Source organism: Oncorhynchus clarkii, chromosome 19 (genome assembly GCF_045791955.1).
Source record: "Oncorhynchus clarkii lewisi isolate Uvic-CL-2024 chromosome 19, UVic_Ocla_1.0, whole genome shotgun sequence".
Taxonomy (NCBI): Eukaryota; Metazoa; Chordata; class Actinopteri; order Salmoniformes; family Salmonidae; genus Oncorhynchus; species Oncorhynchus clarkii.
In genome coordinates, this window is record NC_092165.1 from 25,074,832 (window position 1) to 25,095,075 (window position 20,244).

General features: G+C 41.1%; 1 protein-coding gene across 3 annotated transcripts in view; it reads right to left on the minus strand.

Moving 5' to 3' along the window:
* LOC139374955 (stonin 2) overlaps positions 1 to 20,244 on the minus strand; it is a 52,070-nt gene that overhangs the window by 29,104 nt on the left and 2,722 nt on the right. Inside the window, exons 2-4 of one of the 3 annotated variants that reach the window (XM_071116228.1) lie at positions 16,417 to 16,606; positions 7,983 to 8,132; positions 4,456 to 4,665 (exon numbers count right to left, since the gene is read on the minus strand). In XM_071116228.1, the coding sequence (XP_070972329.1) occupies positions 4,456 to 4,665; positions 7,983 to 8,132; positions 16,417 to 16,507 (451 nt within the window). In that variant the 5' untranslated portion in view covers positions 16,508 to 16,606. The remainder of the gene's footprint in view (positions 1 to 4,455; positions 4,666 to 7,982; positions 8,133 to 16,416; positions 16,607 to 20,244) is intronic. The other 2 variants (XM_071116229.1, XM_071116230.1) reach the window with 2 other exon arrangements.

Below are 20,244 nucleotides of genomic sequence, written 5' to 3' on the forward strand. Positions count from 1 at the left end.
AGCACTGTGTCTCACTTTTTATTAATCTCTCTAAGGCTTTTGATACAGTTGATCATGCTATACTAAGGCAGAGATTGTCGGGTGTAAGTCTTTCAGAGCATGCAGTTGCATGGTTTGCTAACTATCTGTCTGATAGAACTCAGTGCACTCAAGTTGATGGGCTCATGTCTGCTAAATTGTCTGTCTGTAATCGTGTGCCCCAGGGCTCTGTACTTGGTCCCCTCTTATTCACTATTTATATAATAATTTAGACAAAAATTTGCAAAATGCACAACTTCACTTTTATGCTGATGATATTGTTATTTATTGTTGTGCCTCGTGTGTCACAAAATCTTTCCAAACTGCTTTTTCTACTGTTCAACATACCTTGTGTCAATTGAAGCTTATACTCAATACTGACAAAACTCAACTAATGGTGTTTTCTAAAGAAAGAAATAGATCTCTGAACCTTTCACCTATTACTATCTGTCAGGGCAATGAGATTGAGACTGTAACATCATAAATATCTTGGAATTTTAATTGATGACGGCCTCTTTAAATTGCATATTCAACAACTTACAAAAAAATTGAAGTTGGGATTTTATTTTAGGAATTAGACCTGTTTTTCTTTTTGAAGCCAGAAGGAGGCTAGTATCAGCTACATGTATGCCTTTACTAGACTATGGGGATATTTTATATATGAATGCTTTCGCTCAGTGTTTGAGAACAATTGACACCCTTTACCATGGCACATTGAGATTTATTTTAAACTGCAAAACCCTTATGCACCACTGCACTTTGTATACCAGGGTTGGCTGGCCTTCTCTAGTCACTCGTAGGCTCAGTCACTGGTATACTTTTATTTACAAAGCAATTTTGGGTTTACTACCATTTTACTTGGGCATTTTTATTGTTCAGAAATGTGATGGGTAATCTCTTCTTTCGCAGGACTTTATCCTGCTAACTGTTCCAAACGTCCGTACTGAATTTGGTAAAAGGGCTTTTATGTACTCTGCGCCATCGGCTTGGAACGCCTTACACAATACTTTTAAACTGGAAGAACTTGTCCCGATTGGTGTTTTTAAATCACAGACGAAGGATTTTGAGGCTGATTCCCTGACCAGTCAATGTTTATAATTTGCTGGTTTATGATTTTGTTATACTCTTGTGAATTCTACTGTTCTTACTGGATTACTTGTAGTTTTTCATGTTGTCTGTCTGTAATTGTGTAATGACTTGGTGCTGCCTATCTTGCCCAGGACGCCCTTACTGGTTAAATAAAAGGTTAAATAAAAAATAAATAGTGCTCTAGGGAAAAGGTAATTAAAGGGGAGGGGTGGTGGATTCGGTGTAACGGGACAACCTATATTTTCATGTTGGAACTCGCCCCAAACCATTGTGGTAGTGAGTAAGTGATTGAGTGAGTGTGAGCCAGACTGTGCATCTCTAGTCTCCTCTACTATGTCTCTCCCTGTTAAGGCTGCCTTCCTAGCTGAACTGACAAGCACAGCTGAACACACACACACACACACACACATTATTACTAGTGTAGCGCATTTTAGAATGACAGAGATATACACACACCTCTCCCACTGTCCAATTTCCACCATAAATACCAACCTTCCCTCCAAAACAACAGAAGTTCTGTCACAACCCCTCATTAAGAAAGAAGAAGCAGCCACTTCAACGCTTCCTTCCCCTCTTGCTGGGAATGTGTGTGTCTGTGTGTGTTTCTTTCCCTTGTCTCGTATACTAGGACTAGGTTACTCCAGAGAAGAGACAGAAGATAAGGCAGTCTGTTCCATATAATATAGAACTTCTCAGTCAACATTAAAGTTGTATCTCAATAATCAAATGTTTTTCTCTCCTCATCTCAGTCTATTAAAAGGAAAGGAGACCATGAGAGGAGACTATTGAGACACAGCCAGCCCCACGTTGGGAGTCTCTAGTGCTCCAGACGGGTATTCACAATAATCATATCAACAGACAAATCCACTTCCTGTTAACACTACTGCTTAGTTATGGAAGGATTAATGGAAAAAAGGGAGCGACAGAGGGGGACAGAAGAGAAAATGAACATATCATGAAAGAGTGAGAGAAAGAGGGTGAGTGAGAGAAAGATTGAATACTTAGTGGCTTCAGAAAGTAGTCATACCCCTTGACTTATTCCACATTTTGTTGTGTTACAGCCTTGAATTCAAAATGTATTAAGTATTTCTCTTACCCACCTACACACAATACCCCATAATGACAAAGTGAAAACATGTATTCTTTTTGTGTGCAACTTTATTGAAAATTAAATACAGAAATATCTCATTTACATAAGTATTCACACTCCTGAGTCAATACATGCTAGAATCACCCTTGGCAGCGATTAGAGCTGTGAGTCTTTCTGGGTAAGTCTAAGAGCTTTGTACACCTGATGGTACAATATTTGCACATTATTCTTTCTAAAATTCTTCAAGCTCTGTCGAGTTGGTTGTTGATCATTGCGAGACAGCCATTTTGAAGGCATGCCATAGATTTTCAAGACGATTTAAGTCGAAACTGTAACTAGGCCACCCAAGAACATTCAACGTCATCTTGGTAAGCAAGTCCATATATTTGGCATTGTTTTTTTACAATATTGTCCTGCTGAAAGGGGAATTTTTCTCCCCGTGTCTGTTGGAAAGCAGACCGAATCAGGTATTCCGCTAGGATTTTGCCTGTGTTTAGTGTTATTCTGTTTCTTTTTATCCTAAAAAAAACTAGTCCACCCCAGTGACAAGGATACCCATAAAATGATGAAGCCACCACCATGCTTGAAAATATGAAAAGTGGTACTCAGTGATGTGTTGGATTTGCCCCAAACATAGCGCTTTGTATTCAGGACATTAAGTTAATTTCTTTGCCACATTTGTTGCAGATTTACTTTAGCGTCTTACTGCAAAAAAGGATGCATGTTTTGGAATATTTTTTATTCCTTCTTTTGTTCCTTCTTTTCACTCTGTCATTTAGGTTAGTATTGTGGAGTAACTACAATGTTGTTGATCCATCCTCAGTTTTATCCTATCACAGCCATTAAACTATAACTGTTTTAAAGTCACCACTGGCCTCATACAAGCCCTTTCCAAACAATGCAGAGTTAAAATGTAAGAAAAATAGCAAATAAATAGCAAATATTGCTCGGCTCTCCATTTCCTGTAGTCCACAATCAGCTCCTTTGTCTTGCTGACGTTAAGGGAGAGGTTGTTGTCCTGGCACCATATTGCCAGGTCTCCGACCTCCTGCCTGTAGGCTGTCTCACTGTGATCAGGCCTACCGCCATTGGCAAACTTAATGGGGTTTGAGTCGTAGGTGAACAGGGAGTACAGGAGAGGACTATGCACACACCCCTCAGGGGCCCCTGAGTTGAGGGTCAGCGTGGCAGATATGCTGTTGCCTACCCTCACCAGCTAGGGGAGGCCCGTCAGGAAGTCCAGGATCCAGTTGCAGAGGGAGGTGTTTAATCCCAGGGTCCTTCGCTAAGTGATGAGCTTCGAGGGCACTATGGTATTGAATGGTGCGCTGCATTTAATTAACAGCATTCGTGTGTATGTGTGTGTGTGTGAGTGAGTGAGTGAGTGAGTGAGTGAGTGAGTGAGTGAGTGAGTGAGTGAGTGAGTGAGTGAGTGAGTGAGTGAGTGAGTGAGTGAGTGAGTGAGTGAGTGAGAGAGAGAGAGAGAGAGAGAGACCGGCTATGAGGACAAGCCCATTTATCTCATCAAGAGAAATATTCAACTCGCCAAGACTCTGTCCCCTCTAACCCTGTCTCTATGGAAACTTGCGCGTGCGTGTCCCATCAGCCTGAGATTTCTCCCTTAGTCTCTCTCTTTTCTGTTGAAATATACAAGCAAGAACAGACCACATCCCTAAACACATAGAACATTTCCTCAAACACTATTCCTAGCGGTTCCAACACATGCTTTACTTCACTTTTCTGTGTGACTTGCTGTAGGAAATCAATTCAACGTGGATAGAAAAACATGTATATCTAAGGCAGCTTCTCTCTGTCCCACACAGTATAAGTCATGTCCTCCTCATCCCTACCAAACTTCCTTCTAAGCTCCCTCATCCTTAGGGAGCAGGCCGCTGGACTCTGCTCTCCTCTAAATTCATTCCCCTCTCCTTACCTCTTCTCTCCCTTCCCCTTCTCTGTTTCTGACGGAGGGAGTGGCTGAAAGCAATTGAGCTGAGTCACAGACAGGGAGAGAGTCAGAGGAAGGTGTGGTCTTGTAAGCGCAATGTATGTGTGTGTGTGTGTGTGTGTGTGTGTACCTTATCTAATAATTTAAGTAGGCAGAAATCTATGACTACCATTGCCCACTTCCTTTCTGTAGCACACCTGAGAGGCTTAGAGGCCAAGTACTCTTTCCCAATAACTAACTATTTCCCAACAAAACATACACACAATATGAGTGTGTGTGTGTGTGTGTGTGTGTGTGTGCGCATACTCACTGGGTGACTGGGGTCGGGATGACGACTCATTGTGCCGTTCCTCTGCGTTTAGGGAGGGAAGATCACAAGATGACGCCCCCATGCTCACAGAGCTCTTCCCTGATTGTGTGGTCCAGACTGAGCCTGGTTCTGATTGGGTCCAGCTGCTCTCTGAGGGCGGGACGGCACTCCAGAAACTGGCCGTGGAACAGACACTGTGTCTAGAAGTACCTGACAAAGAGGCAGAGACACATGGTTACACACACTATCATAAACACGCAAACACTATACTTTTTTTTTTACCAAATAAATAAACCAATGTATAGGAGTGTCACTCAACCCCCTTTGCTGTTGATCATTGGCTGTGGAGTTTTTAATTAACACGTCTGTAATTAATATGGGAGGGCCATGTATTTATCTGTACTTGAACCTACAATAATAACAAAATCTACCAGAATGCCTTAGAAATACGGATTCATATAAAGGAGATTCCTCATAACAGAAAACAAAGTTCAGAAAAACATTGTCTGCTTGTTTTAGTCCATTTCAAAATGTAAGAAAAGTACAACATGTCTACAGATGACCTTTCAACATGGCCTGCTCCCGAGCCTCCTCACTACTTAGGCAAACATAATATTGTAGGGCTTCCCTTATGCCCCATTTATGGCGGTGCGAGCTGCCACGAGTGAGTGCTAGCTAGCTACCGGCCGGAACATTGAGCTAGCCAAGACCAACAACACAAACAGACTATATAGCTACAAGTAGTGAGTGGAGTTACAGACTATACTAAACAAGTTAAATGTCTTACCTGTGATGAAATGTTTTCCACACACATAGCTAGCTACGTGTAGCGTACTTGGACACCGGTTCCCCACATTTCACACGCCGAGAAGCCTGAAGCCACTGGGCTCTTCTTCCAGGCCCTATTTCCCTACGTGGGAGCATTGCAAACCGTAGATCGGGATTTCTGACCAGGCTATATAATAAGAGGGGCATACCTTCTTAAGACGTAAATATTGACTTGGAGTATGGAACGATTTTATAATGAACAAAAATATAAACGCAATATGTAAAGTGTTGGTCCCACGTTTCATGAGCTGAAATAAAAGATCACAGAAATGTTCCATAAGCACAAAAAGCGTATTTCTCTCAAATGTTGCGCACAAATGTTTACACCCTGTTAGTGAGCGTTTCTCCTTTGCCAAGATAATCCATCCACCTGACAGGTGTGGCATATCAAGTCTTGAGGGGGTGTGCAATTTTACATACTGACTGCAGGAATGTTCACCAGAGCTGTTGCCAGAGGAATTCATTTTAATTTCTCTACCATAAACTGCCTACAACGTCCTTTTAGAGAATTTGGCAGTACGTCCAACCGGACTGACAATCGCAAACCAAGTGTAACCACGCCAGCCCAGGACCTCCACATCCAGCTTCTCCACCGGCATGATCATCTGAGACCAGCCCCCCCGGACAACTGTGGGTTTTCACAACCAAAGAATGTCTGCACAACTGTCAAAAACCGTCTGAGGGAAGCTCATCTGGGTACTCGTCAACTTCACCATGACCGGACTGCAGTTTGCCGTCATAACTAACTTCAGTGGGCAAATGCTCACCTTCGCTGGCCACTGGCACACTGGAGAAGTGTGCTCTTCACAGATGAATGCCAGCTTTCAACAGTACCGGCCAGACGGCATGCATGGCGTCGTGTGGGCGCGCGGATTGCTGATGTCAACGTTGTGAACAGACTGCCCCATGTTGGCGGTGGGGTTATGGTATGGGCAGGCATAAGCTAGGGACAACGAACACAATTGCATTTTATCAATGGCATATTGAATGCACCGAGATACCATGACGACATCCTGAGGCCCATTGTCGTGCCATTCAACCGCCGCCATCACCTCACGTATCAGCATGATAATGCACAGCCTCATGTCACAAGCAGAGGTAGACAATTCCTGGAAGCTGAAAATGTCCCAGTTCTTCCATGGCCTGCATACTCACCAGACATGTCACACATTGAGCAATTGTGGTAAGCTCTGGATCGACATGTGCGGCAGCGTGTTCCAGTTCCCGCTAATATCCAGCAACTTCACACAGATATTAAAGAGGAGTGGGACAACATTCCACAGGCAATAATCAACAGCCTGATCAACTCTATGCGAAGGAGATGTGTTGTGCTGCCTGAGGCAAATGGTGGTCACACCAGATATTGACTGGTTTTCTGATCCACGTCCCTATTTTTTGTTTTGTTAAGGTATCTGTGACCAACAGATCCAGATCTGAATTCCCAGTCATGTGAAATCCATGATTAAGGCCTAATTTATTTATTTCAACTGACTGATTTCCTGAACTGTAAATCTGTAAAATCTTTGAAATTGTTGCGTGTTGAGTTTACATTTTTTTTCGGTGTGAAAGGGTGAGCGACTGAAAGTATAAACGCTTTCCATGTGTGAACACACACAAGAGACACACACATTAAACCAACCCCCAAGACAACGCTCGTTTGGCTTCAGTCATAGCTGCTGCATTAGGTAATGACCAAGCCCCCCAGAAAATGTTCAGTTACATGCAGTTAGCTAGTGTTCTAATGACTCAATGGGAGTATCTACTCTTTGTTAACTAAGACTTTTACAAATGAGTATGGGGCATAGATACCCCCAATACCAATGATGATTGTCTGCTAGTTTAAATGCAGTTTTGGTCATCAAGAATGACCTCCATAAACAACCACAAAAAAATTATTAAACTTTGGTTAAAATGTTTTGTTGCAATTACGATTCTGTGATTTTAACGTTGGTCGTGTACACTATACAAAAAGACATGTTTTTCAATTTTCTAAAGGTCAAATATTTGGAGATTTCAATCAATTTCCCTGATTCACCCTTTCCTCCCCACCCCCATGTGGGTATGTGTGGTATAATGGCTACTTTTCAGCCTTGGTGTATGTTGGTGCTGACTGTGTCGTGTTAGTGTGTGTTAGTGCACCACTTCAGAGACCAGCAGAGAGAGCAACACATTCTGTACACTCCTGGGTGGCAGCCATCGAGTATGGTGCCATTACCCAGCATACTCTACTGCACTGGATAGACAACAGACGCCTATCTTGGTCTGTCGTTTTCAAGGGAGACGCCAGAGGTGAAGAGGAGGAGAGAGTAGAGGAGGGTGGAGAAGGAAGGAAAGCAGCGATAAATACCAAGGAGTAGGACGAGTGAACACAGAGGGAGGTGGAGATGAAGGAGAGCGAAGAGGAGGGAGACATTCGTGTTAAGACGAAGATGACTGGGAGAAACAAAGCAAAAACAACAGAGGAGAAGAAAACCGTGGAGGAGATCAAAGCATGGATGGAGACAAGAGGGACGGTAGGAAAGAGGAAGAACAGAAGGAGAAATAGGAGGTGACCAAATCATCATGATAGGGGGAACCTGTGACCAAAACCTGTGTACTTTTAATAAAGGTTATTTTTGCAAGTATACAGAGTATGCGAGAGTCCCTTTCACAATGTACAGAATTCTACAGAGCTAGAAAGCGAGTGAGCGAGTAATTACCTTTTACCTGCGACTGCGGATTGGGCGAGGGCCAGGGCTTCTCTTCGAATAAGACCCATGCGTTCTGCTGAGGGGGAGGGGCTAACAGCTCGACACTGGAAGAGTTCTCAGAAGGGGCGGGGCTAGGCCTCTGCAAGCTGCTGTCCACATCTAATGTGTCACACACACACACACACACACACACACAATGAACCAAGGGAATGTCTTTCTATGACAACATTTCTGCCCTATTCCTCGTTTAACCCTTTACATCCCGTATACGGGTTGAAAATGGCAGGTTTGGACACTAATAAGCACCTAAATTGGAATGTAGTGGCTGTACCAGTAACATGCTATACATAATGTCAGAGCTCAGGGCCTCCGCTTCACAGCTCTGTATGGGTTTTGACTGACAGTCTTCTGAACTTGAGCACCACTCGTTACAAGAAGTTGCCCCCATCCTCCTGCTAATTGGGCAACTTCTGCAAATGTTTTGTCGTCTGAGTGAGGGAAATGCTGTAAATTAAGAGGACTACAATAAATATTGTGTTGATGTCATACAAGCAAGCCAAACACCTGTGAGTCCAAATGTGCACGTCACATTTCCATATAATAAAACTCATGTAATATACAGTGTCACATTAACATTTTTTTTTTTAATTGACCACATGATTTGTTCTGAAAAAAAAAAAATCGGGGGGGGGGGGCTTTGTTGTATACAATGGCTTTGTTGAATATTCATTTCTGATTGGCTTAAAGAGTGTACACCTAGAGTGTAAATCATTTCCCTATGACGCAGAGTGTATTTGCACAGTAGAAAAATATATGGATATAGTTTATTCTTACATGTTCTATGTTTGAGCTGCTTTTGCAAGTAAATGTCAAATTGAAAACATTATTGGCATTGTTAATTTCAATTTTCATAATAGGAAGCTTGGCCTGATGGTTGGTTAGCTAAACTAGCAGGACTGTTTGTTTGGTTGCCAAGACAACTACTGTCCTATCTAGTAAACTTGCTAGCTACTTCAGTGGATGTTGAACACATTTCTACCATCAAATGAGTTAAATTAAAGCCATGGTATACAGTTCATTCGGAAAGTATTCCCACATTATTTCCACATTTTGTTACAGCCTTATTCTAAAATTGTTTTTTTTTTAATCCTCATCAACAATACCCCATAATGATGAAGCGAAAACAGGTTAAGGATTTAAAAATAAATGTAAAATAAAATGTTTTATTTACATATGTATTCAGACTCAAAATGAGGCTCGAAATTTACTTCAGATGCATCCTGTTTCCAATGTTTCTACAACTTGATTGGAGTCTACCTGTGGTAAATTCAATTGATTGGACATGATTTGGAAAGGCCTGTCTAAGGTCCCACAGTTGACAGTGCATGTCAGAGCAAAAACCAAGCCATGAGTTCAAAGGAATTGTCCTTAGAGCTCTGAGACAGGATTATGTCGAGGCACAGATCTGGGGAAGGTTACCAAAACATTTATGTACCATTGAAGATCACAGTGGCCTCCATTCTTAAATGGAAGAAGTTTGGAACCATTAAGACTTCCTCGAGCTGGCTGACCTGCCAAACTGAGCAATCAGGGGAGAAGGGCCTTGGTAAGGGAGGTGACCAAGAACCCGATGGTCACTGACAGAGCTCCCTAATTTATCTGTGGAGATGGGAGAACCTTCCAGAAGGACAACCATCTCTGCAGCACTCCACCAACCAGAATGGCAATCATGTTTGTCCCAATAACCAGTTGGAATTCAGTTAATTCTAACAATATGCTGTTCAGAGAATCAAAAAACGTCTAAATTCCCATGGATGTAAAATAAAAAGCAGGACTCACAGGGAAACACACCCATTAGTCACTCCCCACCCATTAGACCCCCTCTATAAATTGTTGACCCTCCCCTGCCATCATTTGTTAGCTCGCTCAAGCGTGTTATCCAGCTAGCTCAAGCGCGTTAACTAGCTAGCTCAAGCGTGTTAGCTAGCTAGCTCAAGCGTGTTAGCTAGCTAGCTCAAGCGTGTTAGCTAGCTAGCTCAAGCATGTTAGCTAGCTCAAGCGTGTTAGCTAGCTCAAGCGTATTAGCTCAAGCGTATTCGCTAGCTAGCTCAACCTAGCTTAACCTAGGAGAGGCTTCTCAATAGAAGCCACTCCTAGGTTAATCCTGTGGACCTAATTCATATAATGCTTGTCATAACAAGATGCCCAGCACTTCAAGCATCCTCAACTCTCTCTCGCTATCTCCCCATACGCAAAATATTTCGCATCTCACGCCATAGGCTGCACTTGCCTATCCATCATGCATGTAAACAACTAGCTTTCCTGCTCTATCAACACTGATTGGTGAAGTCATTTAATGAGCTCAATGTAAAAAATAATAATAATAATTGACTTCACAGGTTAAAAAGGAACAGAAAGGAACGATATAAACCGTTACTTTTTTGTGGGTTCGAACTGGTTCAGAACTTTATGTTGAACAGTGGAACGAAACCCCAACCCCTGCTTCTTTGAGTCATAAACGTGCATTGAATGTACTTAGGAGCTGTGCACACTTCAGAGGTGGTGGCCACTTGGAGATACCAGTTAGACCTCTCACTCAAACCCTTTAAAACATTTTGTCTCATGTGGCACCTACCCTAAGTACCCCAATAAATGTAAAATGCACATTCCAATAAATGTAAAATGCACAGAATATCAACAGTGCAATGTTTGGATTAAATATTTTGTCTGGTGAACTGTTGGGTCCTCATTTTTAGTCTAATAATTTTCCCATAATCTCCAAACTGTTCCCTTTTAATGGCTACCATGGTTATGCATATGCTTTCCATAGTATAACGACCGTGGGTTTATAAGCGCGGAAATCGACTCAGCCGCACAAGCATGCTTTTGCGGCACAGTCGATAGCGCGCCGCACCTCGGGCTAGAAGGTCGAGGGTTCGAGACCTGCTCCCTGCTATTTCATTACAATATTTATTCTGTTAGAAACATATCAATTTAGCCTTATCCATTTAGGCCAACTCATCACACTAGGTTTGGGCGATATACCATTCGGAATTAAAAATGGATTCAATCATTTTTTTCTCTCATCATTCTACACACAATACCCCATAATGACAAAGTGAAAACAGGTTATTAGAATAATTTGCAAATGTATTCAAAATTAAATACAGAAATATCTAATTTACATAAGTATTCACACCCCTGAGTCAAGACATGTTAGAATCACCTTTGGCAGTGATTACAGCTGTGCGTCTTTCTGGGTAAGTCTAAGAGCTTTGCACACCTGATTGTACAATATTTGCACATAATTTTTCCAAATTCTTCAAGCTCTGTCAAAGTAGTTGTTGATCATTGCTAGACACCCATTTTCCAGCCTTGCCAGATATTTTCAAGCTGATTTAAGTCAAAACTGTAACTTGGCCACTCAAGAACATTCTATGTAGTATTTGTAAACAACTCCTGTGTATATTTGGCCTTGTGTTTTGGATTATTGTCCTGCTAAAAGGTAAATGTATCCCAGTGTCTACTGAAAAGCAGACTGAACCAGGTTTTCCGCTATGATTTTGACTGTGCTTAGCGCTACCAGTTTCTTTGTATCGCTCCCCCAAAAAAACTCTAGCACACCCATAACACGATGCATGCTTGAAAATATCAAGAGTGGTACTCAGTGATGTGTTGGATTTGCCCCAAACATACCGCTTTGTATTCAGGGTATAAAGTACATTTCTTTGCCACATTTGCTGCAGTTTTACTTTAGCACCTTATTGCAAAACAAGATGCGTGTTTTGGAATATTTTTATTCTGTATATGGTTCCTTCTTTTCACTCTGTCATTTAGGTTAGTATTGTGGAGCAACTACAATGTTGTTGATCCATCCTCAGTTTTATCCTATCACACCCATTAAACTCTGTTTTAATTTGGTCTCAAGGTGAAATCCCTGAGCGGTTTCCTTCCTCTTCACCAACTGAGTTCAGAAGGATGCCTGTATCTTCGTAATGACAGGGTGTATTGATTAACCATTCAAAGTGTAATTAACAGCTTCACCATACTCAAAGGGATATTCGATGTCTGTTTTTTTTATATGAGGCATGGAAAACCCTCCCTGGTCTTTGTAGTTGAATCGGTGTCTGAAATTCACTGCTCGACTGAGGGACCTTACAGATAATTGTATGTGTGGGGTAAAGAGATGAGGTAGTCATTCAAAAATCATGTTAAACACCATCATTGCACACATAGTGAGTCCATGCAACTAATTATGTGACTTGTTAAGCAAATTCTTACGCCTGAACTTAATAAGGCTTGCCATAACAAAGGGGTTGAATACTTATTAACTCAAGACATTTCAGCTTTTCATTTTTTATTAATTTGAAAAAATGTGTCAAAACATAATTCCACTTAGACATTATGCGGTATTGTGTGTAGGCCAGTGACACAAAATATAAATTTAATCCATTTTAAATTCAAGCTGTAACACAAAGTGTGGAAAAAGTCAGGGGGTTTGAAAACTTTCTGAAGGCACTCTACGTGCTGTTGAAAATGTTGTTTTACCGGAATAAAATAAGAGGCAACTCATCTGGCTGTACAGTACCTGCTGAACAGGGCTTACAACATATTTTACTTTGATATACCGGGTAAATGTAATAATTTCAGAATGAGGACAGCAGTCACTTTTGTGAGGCGCACTGCATGGCTGAAGCGAGAGGAAAAAACATTTGATTTGGAGATGGGGTGAAATTGCCCCCCACCCCTAATCTGATATTGGTAGTGGGGTGTTAGTCTCTCTCTGCTAGTCTCTCATATGGGAGGGAGGCAGGCACACAGAGACACACGAGAGAGAGAAGTCAGATCAGATAGATCCAGCACAGAAAGGCCCATCTCATGAGAATCATAAGCAGCAGATTTTAATTTAGAATGGAAAATTAATGTGTTTAACTTCTTTGGGACTGGGGGGCAGTATTGAGTAGCTTGGATAATAATGTGCCCAGAGTAAACTGCCTGCTACTCAGGCCCAAAAGCGAGAATATGCATATAATTAGATTTGGATAGAAAAAAACTCTGAAGTTTCTAAAACTGTTTGAATGATGTCTGTGAGTATAACCGAACTCATATGGCAGGCAAAAACCTGAGAAAAAATCCAACCAGGAAGTGGGAAATCTGAAGTCTGTGGTTTTTCAAGTCATTGCCTATCAAATATACAGTGTCTATGGGGTCATATTGCACTTCCTAAGGCTTCCACTAGATGTCAACAGTCTTTAGAACCTTGTTTGAGGCTTCTACTGTGAAGGAGGAGAGAATGAGAGCTGTTTGAGCCAGAGGTCTGGCAGAGTGCCATGAGCTGATCACGCACGCGCCTATGAGCAGTAGTTGCGTTCCATTGCATTTCTAAAGACAATGGAATTCTCCGGTTGGAACATTATTGAAGATTTATGATAAAAACATCCTAAAGATTGATTCTATACATTGTTTGACAAGTATCTATGAACTGTAAAATAACTTTTTTGACATTTTGTCTGAACAAGTGATCTCGCATTATGCATTTGAATTACTGGGCTAAACGCGAACAAAAAGGAGGTAATTAGAAAATAAATGATGGACTTCATCGAACAAAACAAACATTTATTGTGGAACTGGGATTCCTGGGAGTGCATTCAGATCAAGATCATCAAAGGTAAGTTAATATTTATAACGCTATTTCTGACTTTTCTGACACCTCTCCTTCGGAAAATGGCTGGATGTCTTTCTGTGACTAGCGCTGACCTAACATAATCGCAAGGTGTGCTTTCGCCGTAAAGCCTTTTTGAAATCTGACACAGAGGTTGCATTAAGGAGAAGTTGATCTATATTTCCATGCATATCATTTGTATCTTTTATCAATGTTTATTATGAGTATTTTTGTAATTTGATGTGGCTCTCTGCACTTTAACCTCTTACTCCCACCTGAGACGCAGACGTCTCATCTAGACACCTGGAAATGCAAATGCGCTACGCTAAATGCTAAATGTACTCGTTAAAACTCAAACGTTCATTAAAACACACATGCAGGGTATTGAATTAAAGCTACACTCATTGTGAATCTAGCCAACAAGTCAGATTTTTAAAATGCTTTTCGGCGAAAGCATGAGAAGCTATTATCTGATAGCATGCAACACCCCAAAATACCTGAAGGGGACGTAAACAAAATAATTAGCGTAGCCGGCGCTACACAAAACGCAGAAATAAAATATAAAACATTCATTACCTTTGATGATATTCTTTGTTGGCACTCCTATATGTTCCATAAACATCACAATTGGGTCTTTTTCCCGATTAAATCCGTCCATGTATGCCCAAAATATCCATTTGTATAGCCTGTCTGGTTCAGGAAAAAGCTCCGTTCCAAAACGCAACGTCATTTTTTAAAATTATATAACTTGCCTATATTCTTTGACAAAACACTTCAACCTACTTTTGTAACCCAACTTTAGGTATTTGTAAACGTTAATAATCAATCAAATTGATCACTGGGCGATCTGTATTCAATAGCAGCTACTCAAGAAAACGTCCTTTCTCTCTCTTCCAAAAATCTCTTGCTGTATGCTGGACGAAATGAAGGATCTATTTGTCATTACACAAAGGATTTTTGTCAACGAAAATGACAACCCGGAAGTTGTAGGAACTGCAAGCTCCCGGCTATATATTTTTGCTTGCAATAAACAATTCAGAGACTGGCGGATTAATACTTTTCTGTGGTTTTTGTGACCAGGTTTTTCTTGGGATTTCGCTTGCTGTTCACGTTCTGTTATAGTCACAGACATTATTTAACCAGTTTTAGAAACTTCAGAGTGTTTTATATCCACACATACTAATCATATGCATATACTATATTCCTGGCATGAGTAGCAGGACGCTGAAATGTTGCGCGATTTTTAACAGAATGTTCGAAAAAGTAGGGGGTCGACTTAAGAAGTTAATCGGATGTTTGTTTGAGGCAATGCATTTCTGATCATAACACACCAATTTCAAATGATGTTTTTGGACATAAAGATTAACTTTATCGAACAAAACAAACATTTATTGTGTAACATGAACTCCTGTGAGTGCCATCTGATGAAGATCATCAAAGGTTAGTGATTAATTTAATCACTATTTCTGATTTTTGTGAGCCCTCTCACTGGCTGGAAAATGGCTGTATAGTTTTCTGTGACTAGGTGCTGACCTAACATAATCGTTTGGTGTGCTTTCGCCGTAGAGCCTATTTGAAATCGGACACTGTGGCTGGATATACAAGAAGTTTATCTTTAAAATGGTGTAAAATACTTGTATGTTTGAGGAATTTTAATTATGGGATTTCTGTTGTTTTGAATTTGGCGCCATGCAATTTCACTGGCTGTTGATGAGGTGGGACGCTACCGTCCCACATATCCCAGACAAGTTAAGCAACAAAACTTAGTGCATCGCATTGAACCAAATCGCATTGAGTCGTTCTCTAATCAAACCAAATCACACCGAATCTTTTCAAACTAAAAGGTATCGTACCTGTATCGTATCGATCTAGATACGTGTTGAATCCTCTTGAAAGGAAAATATGCACTTCGAAGAGCACATGGAGCAAATGGAAGAATCGTGAGGATCCACAAGAGGTGAACAAGTTACACTTGAAATTCCCTATTAATGTTTGCCAGCTAAATATCTTATAACGTATAAGTTAACTATTTAAGATGTGTAAAACATATTTTCTGTAGCTCAGGGCTCCAGCTATGAATTTGGTTTGCTAACTTGCTAGCTATAGGTGGCTAGCTTACAAGATCACGCTTCTTGGTTAGAGCAGAGACAATCAATTCCCTACTGGATCAATTGTGAGTAGCCTTGTATAACGTTTTAAGCTAGGTTGTCTGACCTTTTAAATAGGTTATGCTTGCTTGCGCTTGCTAGATAGCATCCACAATGGGAATTTGCTAGTACTTTGATAGCATAAGAAAGAAATAGGGCCCCTTGTGTGCACTGCTGTAATACCGTATATCCCGGTATGAAGGTAAGGAAATCTGAATACCACCCAACCCTAACACACATCCATACACACCGGCAAAGGTCCTCAGGGGAATCTAAAGCAGGGGTACTCAACTCGTACCCTACGAGGTCCAGAGCCTGCTGGTTTTCTGTTCTACCTGATAATTAATTGCACACACCTGGTGTCAAAGGTCTAAATAAGTCCCTGATTGGAAGGGAACAATGAAAAAATGCAGTGGAACTGGCGTCATGGTCCAGAGTTGTGTTCAGGGATCTAAAGGATACCTGCCAAATTCACTAAGTGTGTTATTGACGTACAGTCTGTTAGCGTGCTGACCCCGACATCTCCTTGCCAGGTAAATATGTGCTTAATTGTATTTATGCATAAAATGATGACATTAAAAAAACTTCATCCTACAGTATAGGATTTAAATGACTTTCACAATATCACTCGTACCTGCTTGATGCTCTGTGCTCGTCCCGAAGGCTTCATCTGCAAACGCCACCCAACCAGCTCTTCCCGAGCCCACTCTGCTGGCAGTGGCCATGGTTTGTGTGTGTGTGTGTGTGTGTGTATATATACACTCCACTAGATTCCACTAGTTCCTGCCCTCAAACCTGTCTGCATCCATGCACAACTGGACACGCTGAGGAGGAGACAAAAGAGAGAGACAAAGAGAGAGAGAGTTAACATGGAGGAATGATAAACTGAAGCACAATCTTGGCAGCCACCTGCTGCTGACACAGGTCTGAGGACCAAGGTTTGTTTGAGAACCAAGAAACCCTCAGCTGCATTCAAACACATCAGGTGTGACACCTAGGAGTCATAGCAGACTGTTTAAGCATTTGAAGTGTGTGTACCAGAGGCAGTCCTGTAATAAAGTTGCTTAGACACCAACTACAGGACAACAAGCATATTGGTTTGATAAGCTACTCTTGGTAAAGATTCAATGTTGGTCTCACCCACAAGACAGCAAACTCCCCTTCCCATGTGCTGCACTCAAACACAACACAGACACTTTCTGGAAGTCTATGGCAGCATCTTCCCTACATAGTGCACTATATAGGGAAGAGGGTGCCATTTGGGATGCATGCTATAGACTGACTCTCTGTTGACTAACCAGCAGAGACAGACTGAGCATTCAGTTCACCATAACAAAAGTCGGCATCGAGCTGTTGACAATACGTGTCCATTCTATTTATGGGGGGTCGTGCTCTTCAGGACAGGAAGACACTGTCAGTGTGTCTGTGTCAGGAACTTTTGAAATCCGGGAAGCCTCAGCTCTCCAGCCCCTGGTTGCCAGTCCCAGACCTCAACCCTAGTCTACCAGCCCCTGAGCCCACAGATCTGACGTAACCATGATGCTGGCTATGAAATAAGTTGGTTTCCACAGAATCCAAAACCTTGATTCTAAAGTGGTTGTTTCCTGCTCTTATGAGTACTTAACCACTTCAGTTCCCATTGAGTTAAGTTCTTAACTTCTAATGCTGTTGAAGAAATATGGCTACAGTTTTACCTGCCACACCTAAAGCCCATTATTTTGGGAAGCTGCTATAGACGACCAAATGCGAACAGTCGGTATCTGGAAGAAAAAGCTTCAAACTGTAACCAGTGCCTGCAACCTGGATCAGATTGTCAGTCAATCTATCAGGGTATTTATAAACAGCACAGGAATGAAATCATCCACATGTATTGATCACATCTTTACTAATGTTGCAGAAATCTGCTCTAAAAACAGTATCACAATCCATTGGATGTATTGATCATAATATAGTAGTCATATCTAGGAAAACCAAAGTTCCAACGCCTGGCCTAAGATAGAGTATAAGAGGTCATAGGAATCACTACAAAACATATTATATGTGGAAGATGTAAAGAATATTTGCTGGTCTGTGGTGTGTAATGAACAGCAACCAGACGCTGCACTTGACACATTTCTGAAATGGCTTATTCCAGTTAATAATAAGCATGCACCCATTAATACGATTACTAAAAACGGTTCAATCCCTGTGGATTGATGAGGAATGGAAAGATGGTTGAGAAGGATGAGACCAAAGGAATGGCAGATAAGTCGGGCTGCACAGCCAATTGGCAAACATACTGTAAAATGTGAAATTATGTGACTAAACAGAACAAAAATAAGAAGAAACTGTACTATGAAACAAATATAAATTATATAAAGAATGATAGTAAAAGTTTTTGGAGCACTCGGCTGCATCATTCATCAAAGGAGAACTCGGCTGCATCATTCATTGAATCAGATGGCTTATTCATCAAACCCCACTGATATTGCCAACTACCTACACATCCATGCATAACTGATCAAATTATGAAAGACAAGCATTGCAATTTTGAATTCCGCAAAATTCGTGTGTAAGAGGTGTAAAACAATATTACTGTCTATCAATAATGACAAGCCACCTGGGTCTGACAACTTGGATGGAAAATTATTGAGGATGGGATCAGACAATATTGACACTCCTATTGGCCATCTATTCTATCTAAACCTACAAGAAAGTGTGTGCCCTCAGGCCTGGAAGAAATCAAAAGTAATTCCACTACCCAAGAATGACCAGATACAATGTCATTTCAAAGTAAACACATATTTTCAGCACACTTATAGGGAAGGGCATTCAGCAATCACCACAAATGACTGATGATTGGCTGAGACAAATTGATAATAAAAAGATTGTGGGAGATGTTTTGTTTGAGTTAAGTGGAGCATATTAGATTATCAATCATAATCTGCTGGTGGAAAAATGTATAGTACCAGTCAAAAGTCTGGACACACCTACTCATTAAAGAGTTATTTTCTACATTGTAGAATAATAGTGAAGACAATAGCGCATATGGAATCATGTAGTAACCAAAAAAAGTGTTAAACAAATCAAAATATATTTTATATTTCAGATGCCTTGATGACAGCTTTGCACACTCTTGGCATTCTCTCAACCAGCTTCATGAGGTAGTCACCTGGAATGGATTTCAATTAACAGGTGTGCCTTGTTAAAAGTTAATTTGTGAAATTTATTTCCTTCTTAATGCGTTTGAGCCAATCAGTTGTGTTGTGACAAGGTAGGGGTGGGATACAGAAGACCTATTTGGTAAAAGACCAAGTCCATATTACAGCTATGAACAGCTCAAATAAGCAAAGTGAAACGACAGTCTATCATTACTTTAAGACATGAAGGTCAGTCAATGCAGAACATTTCAAGAACTTTCAAGGTGCAGTCGCAAAAACCATCAAGCGCTACGATGAAACTGGCTCTCATGAGGGCCGCCACAGGAATGGAAGACCCAGAGTTACCTCTGCTGCAGAGGATAAGTTCATTTGAGTTACCAGCCTAAGAAATTGCAGCCCAAATAAATGCTTCACAGAGTTCAAGTAACAGACACATCTCAACATCAACTGTTCAGAGGAGACTGCGTGAATCAAGCCTTCATGGTCAAATTTCTGCAAAGAAACCACTACTAAAGGACACCAATAAGAAGAAGAGACTTGCTTGGGCCAAGAAACATGAGCAATGGACATTATTAATGTTAGTTCTCTGTGTACGGGTCGGTGGAAATCTGTCCTTTGGTCTGATGAGTCCAAATTTGAGATTTTTGATTCCAACCGACAAGTCTTGTGAGACGCAGAGTAGGTGAACGGATGATCTCCGCATGTGTGGTTCCCAGGGCAGCAAGGCTGGCTCTTAAACGTACACAGAGAACTAACATTAATAATATGCATGTCAATCTCTCCTGTGTCAAAGTAGAGGAGAGATTGACTTCGTTACTATTTGTGAGAAGTATTGACATGTTGAATGCACTGAGCTGTCTGTTTAAACTACTGGCACACAGCTCAGACACCCATGCATACCCCACAAGACATGTCACCAGAGTTCTCTTCACAGTCCCAAAGTCCAAAACAGACTATGGGAGGCACTATATAGAGCAATGACTTCATGAAATGCTGTTCCACACCAAGTAACTCATGTAAGCAGTAAAATCAGATTTTTAAAAAATAGATAAAAATACACATTACACAATAGCGGGTACCGTGAAGACACACACGCATACACACACACGATAACATACGCACGGATTTTGTGTTATAGATACTGTGTGTGGTAGTAGAGCAGTGGCCTGAGGGCACACACGTAATGTGTTATGAAATCTGTTATCTAATCTCATGTAATGTTTTTTAAATTGTATATAAATGCCTTAATTTTGCTGCACTCCAGGAACAGTAGCTGCTGCCTTGACAACAACTAATGGGGATCCATAATAAATCCAAAATAC